Source organism: Leptodactylus fuscus, chromosome 1 (genome assembly GCF_031893055.1).
Source record: "Leptodactylus fuscus isolate aLepFus1 chromosome 1, aLepFus1.hap2, whole genome shotgun sequence".
In the NCBI taxonomy this organism is placed as follows: domain Eukaryota; kingdom Metazoa; phylum Chordata; class Amphibia; order Anura; family Leptodactylidae; genus Leptodactylus; species Leptodactylus fuscus.
In genome coordinates, this window is record NC_134265.1 from 110,073,480 (window position 1) to 110,088,336 (window position 14,857).

Here is a 14,857-nt window from a genome sequence, read left to right on the forward strand (position 1 = left end):
AAAGTTCATGTGGCCGCTTTATCCGCTTGTCTGGACAGACGTCTGACCCAGAATAACTTCATCTCAGGATTCCACAAGGGGGCAACCAGGTTGAGACCTTCCATAAGATCCCCAGTTCCTCAATGGGACCTTACCACCATTCTAGTGGGTCTTTGCAATCCCCCATTCGAATCAACGCAGGAGGTGGATTTGAAGTTTATGACCCTGAAGGTATCTTTTTTATTGGCAATCACATCAGCCAAACGCATAGGGGAGCTACAGGCTCTGTCAGCCCATAAGCGTTACACAGTTTTTTTATCCGGACTGTGTCCAATTAAGGTTTTTTTACCGGGGTTTTTACCCAAGGTTCCTTCTTTCGCCAATTTAAATCAGAGGAAGAGAAGTGGCACACTCTGGAAGTAGTAAGGTGCTTACGCATCTATTTAGAACGAACAAGTCATTTTACCTTTTGGTTTCTTTTTTTGGGCGTTCCAAAGGGATTGATTTCAATGGGAGTTACGATCGTATACGGTGCGTAAAATTACGGGCGCAAAATTATGCACCGTATACGATCGTAACTCCCATTGAAATCAATGGGATCTTTTTTGAACGAGCAAACTTCTGACACGCATATACGTGTCAGATTGCGCGCCACTTTACACCGTGTGAACTCCCCCTTAGGGTCCATTCACACGGAGGAAAATGGCGCTGAATTTTCCGTGCTGAAAATTTTCTGTGCTGAAGCAGGAGACACCAGGGGCTCCCAGAGACACCCAAAAATCACTCAAAACATGCTAAAAAGTATATGGTTACATTTATTAACCCATTAATAGCGCTAATAGGCACTTTAAAAAAAATTTTAAAAAAAACATTTTTTGCCCGGAAAACCCTTTTAATGACATGTAACATTTAGTAAACAACAATATTCTAGAAAAAAATCAACCAATCATAAAACAGTTCCCTGACCAAAGCTTTAATACCATTTATGTTTACGTATGTTACATATTGGTATATACAGATATACCGCACATGATATGCTTTAAAAAAAAAAAGTAAAATCCGGGTCATTGGCCTCCCTGAAACCACTCCAGCTTCTGAGTTCATCCCTACCCTAAGTGGTATTTTTAACACTCTGCTAGGACACCCAGCTGATATCCAGACCACACAGTGCAGACATGAACAGACCCCGCAATGTCATCTGTAGGATCCATTACTACACTCTCAAAGAGGAGATATTGCTCAAGGTCACATTGCAAAAGACCTTTGACAGTGAACCTCTCTTGCTCTTTCTGGACTCATTTCGGCACACTCTCTGCCAGTACACCGCACTGAAACTGCTGCTCACTCTTTTTTAGGAATATGGAATCCCAAATCACTGGGGCTTCCCATTTGCACCTCAGATGCGACTCAACGACAAACTGCTTACACTTTCCACACCAGAGAACCTCCCTGCCTTACAAAAGTCTTTGGATATTCTTCCCCTCCATCTCCCAAAATGGGAAAGCAAGTAGCATGATGCTACCTACAATTCCATCATAATTTTTGGCATTTTATTTTTAGGGCATGCACTCTGCATTAAATATGATATGACAACTTTATGATTACTGATTTATGACTACTGCAATACCATATTTATATTGGTTTTATTATGTTTTACTACTTTTTCAAATAAGACGACATTTTGAAAATGAGTAATTCTCCTGGGGTCACCGTATTCTGATGCCTATTTTTTACTGTTTTGTTGACAGATATAAGATATGTCAGGGCTCTTTATTTGTGGGACAAGTTGTAGTTTTTATTGGTACCAATGTTTGATATGTATAAGTTATTGATCACTTTTTATTGATATTTTTTGGGAAAGCGAGGTGACAAAATATGTTACGTCACCTTGTTCTGTCTTCTGCCACAAGGTCCCCAGTACTCTATAGCTGGGGAGTACTGTACTCTTTCCAGCCAAAGACAGAACAAACAGCTATAGGGGTCACAGCAGCTGCCCCTGCTATCGGGCTCCTAAACCAATTGGCCTCATAGGCCCCCTCACAACACTAATATCTCCATGGGTAGGGAATGTAATACTTAACTCTTTTTCCTGCGAAGCGCTAATGTGGTGCCCGGCTGTATACCTCTTTTAATGACCTTCTGGTTATGCTGTCTCCTGCTCTATGGTATCACTTTCAGTACCATAGTGACAGGGTAGCCAGCAGGACAATAGAAGAGGTGCACAGAAGGAAGAACTATTACCTGTGGGGATAACCAATATCTATGTGGGGGACAAAGGACACTATTACATATGATGGGACTGTTACCTGTAGGTGGAGATAATTGACACTATTATATTATATTGACCTATGTGTATTAACAATATGTTGCTTTCCATGGGCTATAACAACATATCTGGAATAGCTACATTTATACAGTCACAGAATTATGGACCTTTGAAGACAACCTTAAGGCTGATGTTGCCCTAGGTGAAAATAAGTTTGACTCTCTTGGTCTAGCCATAACTATTAGAATTTGGCCAATGTCAACTTCCCTCAGATCTTTATGGTTGCCTATATTTCTTGATTGCAACTATGTTTACTTGTTTGAAAATGACAAGAAAGTCATATATACAACACTGGGTATTACTGACTTAGTTCTTCATTGTCTTATAGCACTGTGCATGCGCTGCCACTCCACAGAGCACAGTAATAAGCTCCATCATCCTTAGCTTCTGATTTAATAATGGACAGGACAGCAGATCCACCTGCTATGGATCCTGTGAATCGATCTGGTATTGTTGATGGTCTTATATTGTGATCATTGTTGCCATTACTGCTAACTATAAGTTTCGGAACACGTCGATCTTCTTGATACACCCAGGTTGGGTGGTTAGATGCAACTACGGAGCCACTGCTCTGACTGCAGATCAGCCGAATGTCATCACCAACAGACACTGAAACTTTACTGTCTTGAATAACCGTAAATTTGGCCTCAGAATCTGAAAGAAGAGCGAGATATTAAGCAGTATAGAAAGGAGAAGAATCCTTACACATATTGATATCACAATCTTACATGAACACATGCTGATGCAGAGGATCAAAAACCAAGACATGGTGGAAAACAGGAAATAGACTCGGTGAAGCAAAGAAATACACTTAATGCAGGTTCTCAGGAGATTTTATACAACCACACAAGATGAAGGTGCGGCGTTGTAGGCAAATGAACACAGCGCAGGGTTGGCAACGTTATTTACATTTTTTTGGACAATTTATTTAAAAAGGACAATAGCCGCAGTTTCTATAACCTGAACAATACGGATAACCACAATGATAATAACTAGAGATGAGCGAACAGTGTTCTATCGAACACATGTTCGATCGGATATCAGGGTGTTCGCCATGTTCGAATCGAATCGAACACCACGTGGTAAAGTGCGCCAAAATTCGATTCCCCTCCCACCTTCCCTGGCGCCTTTTTTGCACCAATAACAGCGCAGGGGAGGTGGGACAGGAACTACGACACTGGGGGCATTGAAAAAAATTGGAAAAAGTCATTGGCTGCCGAAATCAGGTGACCTCCATTTTAGACGAATAGTGGATTTCAAATCCGGGTCATATGAGAATGTGAACTTTGTGACTATGAGACAGGGATAGCTGTACAGGCAGGGATAGCTAGGGATAACCTTTATTTAGGGGGGAATGTTATTAAAAATAACTTTTTGGGGCTCTATCGGGTGTGTAATTGTGATTTTTGTGAGATAAACTTTTTCCCATAGGGATGCATTGGCCAGCGCTGATTGGCCGAATTCCGTACTCTGGCCAATCAGTGCTGGCCAATGCATTCTATTAGCTTGATGAAGCAGAGTGTGCACAAGGGTTCAAGCGCACCCTCGGCTCTGATGTAGCAGAGCCGAGGCTGCACAAGGGTTCAAGCGCACCCTCGGCTCTGATGTAGGAGAGCCGAGGGTGCACTTGAACCCTTGTGCACCCTCAGCTCTGCTACATCAGAGCCGAGGGTGCGCTTGAACCCTTGTGCACACTCTGCTTCATCAAGCTAATAGAATGCATTGGCCAGCGCTGATTGGCCAATGTATTCTATTAGCCTGATGAAGTAGAGCTGAATGTGTGTGCTAAGCACACACATTCAGCTCTACTTCATCGGGCTAATAGAATGCATTGGCCAGCGCTGATTGGCCAGAGTACGGAACTCGACCAATCAGCGCTGGCTCTGCTGGAGGAGGCGGAGTCTAAGATAGCTCCACACCAGTCTCCATTCAGGTCCGACCTTAGACTCCGCCTCCTCCGGCAGAGCCAGCGCTGATTGGCCGAAGGCTGGCCAATGCATTCCTATGCGAATGCAGACTTAGCAGTGCTGAGTCAGTTTTGCTCAACTACACATCTGATGCACACTCGGCACTGCTACATCAGATGTAGCAATCTGATGTAGCAGAGCCGAGGGTGCACTAGAACCCCTGTGCAAACTCAGTTCACGCTAATAGAATGCATTGGCCAGCGCTGATTGGCCAATGCATTCTATTAGCCCGATGAAGTAGAGCTGAATGTGTGTGCTAAGCACACACATTCAGCACTGCTTCATCAAGCCAATACAATGCATTAGCCAGTGCTGATTGGCCAGAGTACGGAATTCGGCCAATCAGCGCTGGCCAATGCATTCTATTAGCCCGATGAAGTAGAGCTGAATGTGTGTGCTAAGCACACACATTCAGCACTGCTTCATCACGCCAATACAATGCATTAGCCAGTGCTGATTGGCCAGAGTACGGAATTCGGCCAATCAGCGCTGGCTCTGCTGGAGGAGGCGGAGTCTAAGATCGCTCCACACCAGTCTCCATTCAGGTCCGACCTTAGACTCCGCCTCCTCCAGCAGAGCCAGCGCTGATTGGCCGAATTCCGTACTCTGGCCAATCAGCACTGGCTAATGCATTGTATTGGCTTGATGAAGCAGTGCTGAATGTGTGTGCTTAGCACACACATTCAGCTCTACTTCATCGGGCTAATAGAATGCATTGGCCAGCGCTGATTGGCCGAATTCCGTACTCTGGCCAATCAGCACTGGCTAATGCATTGTATTGGCTTGATGAAGCAGTGCTGAATGTGTGTGCTTAGCACACACATTCAGCTCTACTTCATCGGGCTAATAGAATGCATTGGCCAATCAGCGCTGGCCAATGCATTCTATTAGCGTGAACTGAGTTTGCACAGGGGTTCTAGTGCACCCTCGGCTCTGCTACATCAGATTGCTACATCTGATGTAGCAGTGCCGAGTGTGCATCAGATGTGTAGTTGAGCAAAACTGACTCAGCACTGCTAAGTCTGCATTCGCATAGGAATGCATTGGCCAGCCTTCGGCCAATCAGCGCTGGCTCTGCCGGAGGAGGCGGAGTCTAAGGTCGGACCTGAATGGAGACTGGTGTGGAGCGATCTTAGACTCCGCCTCCTCCAGCAGAGCCAGCGCTGATTGGCCGAATTCCGTACTCTGGCCAATCAGCACTGGCTAATGCATTGTATTGGCTTGATGAAGCAGTGCTGAATGTGTGTGCTTAGCACACACATTCAGCTCTACTTCATCGGGCTAATAGAATGCATTGGCCAGCGCTGATTGGCCGAATTCCGTACTCTGGCCAATCAGCACTGGCTAATGCATTGTATTGGCTTGATGAAGCAGTGCTGAATGTGTGTGCTTAGCACACACATTCAGCTCTACTTCATCGGGCTAATAGAATGCATTGGCCAATCAGCGCTGGCCAATGCATTCTATTAGCGTGAACTGAGTTTGCACAGGGGTTCTAGTGCACCCTCGGCTCTGCTACATCAGATTGCTACATCTGATGTAGCAGTGCCGAGTGTGCATCAGATGTGTAGTTGAGCAAAACTGACTCAGCACTGCTAAGTCTGCATTCGCATAGGAATGCATTGGCCAGCCTTCGGCCAATCAGCGCTGGCTCTGCCGGAGGAGGCGGAGTCTAAGGTCGGACCTGAATGGAGACTGGTGTGGAGCTATCTTAGACTCCGCCTCCTCCAGCAGAGCCAGCGCTGATTGGTCGAGTTCCGTACTCTGGCCAATCAGCACTGGCCAATGCATTTCTATGGGGAAAAGTTAGCTTGCGAAAATCGCAAACTGACAGGGATTTCCATGAAATAAAGTGACTTTTATGCCCCCAGACATGCTTCCCCTGCTGTCCCAGTGTCATTCCAGGGTGTTGGTATCATTTCCTGGGGTGTCATAGTGGACTTGGTGACCCTCCAGACACGAATTTGGGTTTCCCCCTTAACGAGTTTATGTTCCCCATAGACTATAATGGGGTTCGAAACCCATTCGAACACTCGAACAGTGAGCGGCTGTTCGAATCGAATTTCGAACCTCGAACATTTTAGTGTTCGCTCATCTCTAATAATAACTAGTACAGGCTTCTCCAGCATTAATAATATCATGTTTTTTCCATGGACATTGGAAATAAAAATCCTTGATCTTTAATGGCTATTTAAGAATTTATGAAGTGTTGGCAACTAGAGATGAGCGATCAGTGAAATGTTCGAAGTTCGATATTCGATTCGAGTAGTCCCTCAAAACTCAACTGTTCGAACGAATATCGAACCCCATTATAGTCTATGGGGAAAAAATACTCGTTTAGGGGGAAACCAATATTCAACTCAGGAGGGTCACCAAGTCCACTATGACACCTGAGGAAATGATGCCAACACCTCTGGAATGCAACTGGGACAGCAGGGGAAGCATGCCTGGGGGCATCACAGCCTAACAACTACTCACTTTCCACACTCAATACAACCTCTATGGAAAGTTCAAAAATACATGGAAACCTTCTTTCCTCTCCAATACTATGGACAAAAACCCAAATTTTAAGCTAAAGAAACATTAGCATGCGTCTATCACAATCCCTGACTTGATAGCTGCATTAAGCAGGATACCACACTAACCAGACCCGAGCACCAGGAACAGGTGTTACAATGGCTAGCGGATAATGCTTACAGCTCCTTATCCACCAGCCAGTCAGCCACTACCTCAAGTCCTCTTCCTTGCCAAGAGTCTGGTCCACCTTCCTCCCCACATGTCCAGTCTTCCGAGGACATGTTTTCAGCTCCTTTAACTGTCCCTCACTCGGACCCACCACTTCACCAATCCCAGGAGCTATCACACCACTTTGTGTGTCCTCATGCAGAAACACTGGAGCCTCTGCCATTTCCTAGCAATTTTGTGGTTGAGGACCAGCAACCCGTCCTCAGTGACGGCAGTGCTGGCTCTGCAGTCCAGATTACCAGCCAAGTCACCTCTGACTCTGACACTTTGGGGAGTTCATCCTCATCCTCCCCTTTTCCACTGCCACTGCCACTGCTCCTTTTGCCTGCACCATCATGTGCTTCTTCCTAGCATTGAATATTCGATGCGTTTAACCCCTTGGTGTTCGGCCGATTACACACATTCCTATGCCAGTGAGGTATTCGATCAAATACTACTCGCTCAACACTAGTTAGCACTGCAGCTTTGCAGCGCTGGAGTCCTGGGTTCAAAACCCGGCCAAGGACAACATCTGCAAGGAGTTTTGTATGTTCTCCCCATGTTTGTATGGATTTCCTCCCATTCTACAAAGACATTCTGATAGGGGGAAAAAAAGTACATTGTGATCCCTATATGGGGGCTCACAATCTACATATTAAAAAAAAAAAAAAAAAGGTCCTGTGCCTCAATGTCATTCCTCTATGCCAGGGGGAATGATGAATTCTGCAGCACTGGTACAAGATAGAGGGTTTGTAAAATTTATGGACTAAATCAGACATTACAGAGTAGCAAATTAATAAAGACATGAAATATTAGAATCTAAGGGCCTGCTTACTGCAGTTTACAATCTATCAGGAAAATAATGGTGTCAGCAAATACTCGCTGTCAGTAAATTTTCTGCCAGTAGTCATCTCCAAGAAGTTTAATAATATGTGGAACTATGGCAACATGGCTATAGACTGTAGGGGACCTTGTGGACCCTCGCTGCTTTTTTAAAATTTAAATAGGCTGTTGGGATGCACGGGGCCCTCCATGGAGCCCCGTGCATCACATATCACATCGTTGACTCTGAACGGCGTCAGGACCTCCCAGACCAGGACATTTGCACATGGGATGCACAGGGCACCCTGGAGGGCTGAAGAAGCATTATGTTCATCCGGCAGTTTCATTTGGACCAAACACGTCTGAACCAAAATTGCTATTATACTCTGGGGCCTCTTTAGATCCCTAGTATAATAAGAGGAGGCCCAGAGGAGGTGATCAAACATAAAAAACAGTCTTATTCGCCTCGACTAGGCTTTGGAGTGGGTCTTCAGACCTCTTCAATGATGCCACAGACATCAAGTGGGTCAAGCTGGTGTCACTACACATAATGACGTTGGCATAACGCATGTCTGTGACGTCATTAACGCCTTAAGGACACAGCCCAAATGTATGTTAAGGACCAGGCCTATTTTTTCAAAACTGACATGTGTCACTTTAAATGGCAATAATTTTGAGACGCTTTAATTTACACAAGTGATTTTGGGATTATTTTCTCGTAACACATTATACTTTATGTTAGTGGTAAACACTAATCAATATTTTTGTATTTACTTATTAAAAAAATAGGAAATTTGATGGAAATTTGGAAAAAATTGCAATTTTCGAAATGTGAAATTCTCTGCTTTTCAGGCAGATAGTTATACCACCCAAATACAGTAATAAATATTATCTCCCATATCTCTGCTTTATATCGGCATCATCTTTTGATTGTATTTTAATTTATTTTGGACGTTATAAGGCTTACAAGTGTAACAGCGATTTTCCAGATTTACAAGAAATGTAACTATGTTTGTTTGTTTTTGTTTTACACACTTTATTTTTTTTTTTTTAAAAAAAACTTTTTTACATTTTTTTATTTGTGCTGCAACCACACTAGAACCAGCGATCAGAGAGGATCGCTGGTTCTATACTAACTACAGACTGCAATACACTTGTATTGCAGTCTATAGAGGAAGCTAGCTATGCAGATGCATAGACTAGCTTCCCCTCATCCTGGCATCCAAGGGGTTAACCCTCCCCCCATCGGAGCTCGCTCCGATGGGGGGAGGGATTAAGGAGCAGCGTGTAGCTGTAAATTACAGCTAACACAGACTCCTTATGCAGCCGGCAGCATGCTTTATAGCCGGCCAAACCCCTAGGGTGCCATGATCACTATGGATCATGGCACCTTAAGGGTTAAACAGCGGGGGTCGGTGCAATCACCGTCCCTGCTGCTACAGGGGAAGCCTGGCTGTCAGATACAGCCGGCCTCCCGTGGAGATCGCACGGGTTCTGCTTCTGAGCCCGTGCGATCTCAATCACGTACAGGTACGTGGGAATGTGGGAACTAACCACATTCCCTGACGTACAGGTACGTGATTTAGCGTTAAGGGGTTAAAAAGGCTCAAAGACCCACGCCAGAGCCCAAGAGAGGTGAGTAAGATTGGTGGAGGGCTGCTATGGAACAATACAATGTGTGTAGGGGCCATTCGTGTGAGGGTGGGGAGCCAAGTCAAAAGTTTGCTATGGGGCCCAGTCTGCTAGTTATGCCCCTGTGTGACTATAAAAACATTAATAACAAACTGGTCAATACCACCTGCTACCGCTGCACCCGCTACAGCTATACTCTCATATAAAACAGTACTAAAATCTTCCCATGAGTAATGAAAAGTAAAAATGAACACAGTGGGTAGAAATAATGATCATGCAGAGCCACCTAATGGGTGAACTAGAACATTGTGCTGTATGTAAAAATACTATCTGCTTCTGCTTTTTATTTTTATGTTGCTTATATGGTACCAATATATTCCCACAACTCTACAGAGATTATCTAAAGGCCTTGTGATTACAGTAGAATGATGTGAGATTGGAAGGGTACCTGACCAAACCTGTGCATCAGTTGACGCATAAAACAGACTAGTGAAACATATTTTTCAATATAGGCTGCAGAGGAAACTTCTGCGAACTTTATGTCTAAAGCGCTGCGGGAAGAACTGTGATGTATTGCTGCCGTAGTTTTGCCGCAGGGCCTTTTTACTGTGAGACACCACATGGGGCCTTAGCCTAAGAGTGTAAAAGCAGAGCTGCAAGGCCAACTAACTCCTGCTAAAGAAAGACACAAGTAAAATATACAAGTCAACAGATTATTAAAAATCCGCTCAGGCTGATGAAACTAGCTGTTCTATATAAGCCCCCTTGCAGACGACTGTATGAGTGGTCAGTGTGCTATCTGGGTTTTTCCATACATGGGTGTGAACCGACATGTCTATTCCTATATGATTTTACAGCCTTTAGTTGAATAGTTCATTGAATGGAAGGGGCTGCAGAAGCAAGGCCAGTGCATGGGCAGCACACAAGTGACATCCATGTGTCGCCCATGTGGTTTATTCACAGTTTCCAGTTAGCACATACTGCCCCATACTGATTATATTGTGGTTTGGCCCTGTCTGATTTTCATCAGTACCCTTGGTATCATGAAAACTGGAGACAATATGCCATGGGATGGACAGGGTACCCACTGCCAATGGATTTTCCTCTTGGAACAAAGAGTGAAACTTCTCTACTTTGGAATTGAGTCTGGTCACCATGAGATCTACTTTCAGATAAACCCATTTCTGGTTGATCAACTAAAAGATCTCAGGGTTAAGACTCTTTTCCCTATCAACTGAAAGACCTCGACTCAACTGGTCTGCTATCACATTGAGAAACCCTTTGATAAGTACTGCAGATAGATGAGACCGGTTCTTCTCTGCCCACTCCAAGATCATCCCCACTTTCTGGAGAAGAGGTTGGAATCGATTGTCTCCCTGCATGTTGATGTAAGGAACAGCTGTCATGCTATCTGAATGTACTCTGAATGCGTTCCCCTTGAGTTGGAAGGAGAAGTGAAGGAATGCCAAACACATGGCTTGAGGTTCCCTCAGGTTAGAAGACTACCTGATAAAACTTTGTGGGCATTTCAAGTCCCGGACAGGGATGAATATGTGGTCTACAGAGTCCAAAGAGGGTGAAACATTGACTTTCCATTTTTTCAGATCCATCCAACATCCTTTTGAGACCGCCCTTCTGAGACCAGAGAATTTCTTGTCCAGACCTCTGGGAATGTGATTCCAAACTTCAAGAACCTCTTTCTGGAGGCGATGAAAATGTCACAGGGCCCAACAAACCCCATCTATGGCTAATATAAGACCAGAGAATAAACTGAAGAATAAAAATACCAGTCCCAAGGTAAGTAAAAGGAAAATAAGTAGAAAATAATAATAATAAATAATAATAATAATAATAATAATGACATTATTAATAAGGGGAAGAAAGACTCCCCTTCCCTCAATACAGGACAGAAAAAAAATACCCCATTATTGTGCTACTGGTGGGATGTAAGGCAATGCTTGCTTATTCTTTTTATGATGGTTTGTGGAGGAAGTGATAAGACCTGCATGAGGTTTTTGGGCTGGTTCATCAAGTTCCTTATTCACTGTGAGCAACTCCACTAAACCACATAAGACAATAGTACATTGCATCATCTTCAGCTTGTGCCGTTGATATTGTCAGATAGGCAAACTTGCCAGATCTAGAGCCAGAGAACCTGTCAGGGATTCCAGATGGGCGACCATTGGTATTATATATCAGAACACGAGGAATCTGATCAGGTTTTTGCTGAATCCAATAAGGGTAATGTGTATCTAACACAGTGCCAGTGTTTAGTTGACATGATAGAGTGACCCCTTGATTTAGGTGCGTGGTCATCGTGGGTTCCTGGGTTAGGACATATTGTGTATAACCACCTAGATGAAAGAGATAAAAGTACAATGTACTACAATACACACAATAAATATATAATAAATATATATAGTGTGTGTGTGTGTGTGATAATTGTAATATGTTATTAGAATCACTATACTAGTCCCAATATTCCTTACTTGTGCAGCACATCAAAAGGACAACCCAGAGGCCAATCCAGGACATTCTGCAGATCTGTAGCTGAAACACATCATGTGTCACTTTATGTGCTTTTTATATACCAGAAAGATTTCTGAATATGCAAATACTTTCTCTAGACAGCAGTGAATGAGATCACTGGGGAGTTATAAACTCCTGCATTTGTGACTTGATAAGTCTTTTCTATAGTAAGTAATGTCTGGTCTAGTAAATTTGTCTAAGGCTGGATCCATGCATGCAGATTTGATGCAGTATGTCTATCCATAGTAGATAAGTCATTTTTCTTACTTAGCAGAGCTATAATCGCCTTCATTTTTATTCAGTAATATGAACTATTCCAATACATTGAAACCTGGATGCCATATTTTACAAACATGAGTACCATCTAGAAATAATAGAATAAAAAAAAAAACTTCAAAAGTAACCATAACCAGTTAAACAGACCAAAGATGCAATATTGATGGAATTCAAGGGGAGTTTCATAAGTCCATCTTAGTGCAAAGTACATTACAGTAAAATGCCAAAAATCATCAGCGAATAAATATTCTGCAAATATGTTGTGTCTATGTAACATAAAAGTAAATCTACACCTGCTATAAGCAGGTATAAATGTGTGCCATCATTTAAAGTGTAACTAAACTTTCGGACTTTTGATTTTCTGTCAGTATTTGTGTCACTGATGCATTCTTTTTAATATACTTTATTAAAAAATTTTGGACCCTTTCTGAGAAATCCTGCATTTTTCACCTCTGCATTTACTTCTGTATTGGGAGCTGTTCCTGCTTCTTACTTTGCAGGGGAGTATGGGGTTGTGTAACATGTAGAGAAAATGAGGGGAGAGGTCCCTCTCACCCCAACCCCCCCCTTTTTTTTTTCTTTTTTCTCTCCTTCTCTCCTCTCTTTTCTTGTCTTCTATTCCTTTCTGCGTTTGCCCCCTTTTTATTTCCCAAGGCAGGATGTTTGTTCTTATATGTTTTGGTTTCCATGTCTTGTTTTGTATCGTCCATCTGGACGTGCTTATGTGTAAGTTTTGTTATTACGGGTCCGGTATGAGGGGAGAGGATGGTCACTTAAGTTATATTTCGGACATAATAAAACATATAAACTTGCTTTTTGTGTCATGTGGAAAAGGAAATCCTCTTCTTTAATGTGACACCAGGGCAGTTTTATGTAAATTATTTCCAGAGATATCACTGGTTGAAAACACAGTCGGATTTGGGATTTTTATATCATATACATTATACAGATGCACATAAATATCGTAATACAGCTTTTCCAATAATTGTGAGCAGAAAACTGATGCAATCCACTTAAAGGGATCCTATCTTTCAAACACATTTTTTTTCTGAGTAACACATCGAAATAGCCTTAAGAAAGGCTATTCTTCTCTTACCTTTCGTTGTCTTCTCCGTGCTGCCGTTCGCTTGAAATCCCGTTTTTTGTTGGTATGCAAATGAGTTCTCTCGCAGCATTGGGGGCTGGCCCCAGCGCTCAAACAGCATTGGGGGCATCCCCAATGCTGCAAAATAACTCTCTCCAGCACCACCTCCATCTTCGACACCAACGTCCTCTTCACCCGTCTTCTTCCGGTGCAGGTTTCAGACTTCTGGGCCTAGCGCAGAGCAGACTGCGCATGCCCACAGGCCACAAGAAAATGTCTGCTTACACAGTATTGTTCCGTTCTTCTCGCTCCTCTTCTGTTATAGATACTGGGAGAAGGAGGGGCTTGTGGCGTAGGAGAGTGAGAGCGGGTACTGGGAGGGGAGACGTGAGTGATGTCTTCTCCGTGCCACCGTTCGCCTAAAATCCCATTTTTTGTCGGTATGTAAATGAGTTCTTTCACAGCACTGGGGGAATTTTGGGGAATTGCTTTTACTTTAATTACTAGACAGCTGTCAAGTTGGCCTGCCGCTGAACTCATTCCTCGAGCTGTGCCCGTAATTGTTCTGGCATCACAGCAGCTCACTGGGAAGCCATATAATGATCGTGTTGTTGGCGTTGATGATCCGCATGCTCCAGCGTTTCGGCAGCTCTCAAGCTGGCCTGCCACTGAACTTGTTTCTCGCACTGTGCCTGTGATTGTTCTGGCACCTCAGCAGCTCGCTGGGACGTCATATAGTGAGCGTTTTGTTGGTGTTGATGATCCATCTGCTCTGGCGTTTCGGCAGCTGTCAAGCTGGCCTGCCACTGACCTTGTTCCTCGCATTGTGCCTGTGCTTGTTCCAGCATCTCAGCAGCTCTCTGAGACGCCATATAATGAGTGTGTTGTTGGCAAGGTATCATTGCCTTCAACAGAGATAAACTTCATTGTGATCTCTGTGACAATTTTTCACAGTGATCACATGCCCGGAAATCACACAGGCTAGTCTCAGGCAAAGCTCTAAGGTATACGCTGTCTATTGACAGCGGGACCTTGGAGCTCAGTTCAGTATTGGTGGGGGTCATTGCAATCGCTGTGGAGTTGTGTTACAGTGATCACATACCTGAAGACCACTCAGACTGGTCTCTGGGCAAAGCTCTGAGATCTCCACTGTCTATTGACAGCGGGACCTCAGAGCTCAGTATAGTGGGGCGGGGGTGCAGTAGAGCAAGTTCTGCCACCTGAACGTCCTGTCAGAACAAGGAAGCCACAATCCGTTTTTTTGAACTTTTTAATTTTTGTTTTGTTTTGTTTTTTAATCTTTTTTAACTTTTTTTTTCCTGTCTCACAAGGGTACTTGAATTTGGGATCTAATGCTCAGTGCAGTGTACTGCTATACATAGTATTGTAGCACATTGCACATAGGTTTCCTGCCATGGTAACCCTTTCAACCCTGTAAGGGGATCTAAAAAGGTGGTGGGAGGCAATCTTTCACTCAGACACCTTGGATACTGTGATCACTATTGATCACGACATCCA

The 14,857-nt window shown here is 43.7% G+C and overlaps 1 gene segment (V, D, J or C); it reads right to left on the bottom strand.

The window, feature by feature from the left end:
- Positions 1-11,994, bottom strand: part of LOC142204627 (immunoglobulin lambda-1 light chain-like) — a 227,271-nt gene extending 215,277 nt beyond the window's left edge. Inside the window, 2 exon segments of the V gene segment in view lie at positions 11,500-11,804; positions 11,940-11,994. Of these exon segments, the coding sequence occupies positions 11,500-11,804; positions 11,940-11,985 (351 nt within the window).
- Between the last annotated feature and the right edge of the window lie 2,863 nt (positions 11,995-14,857).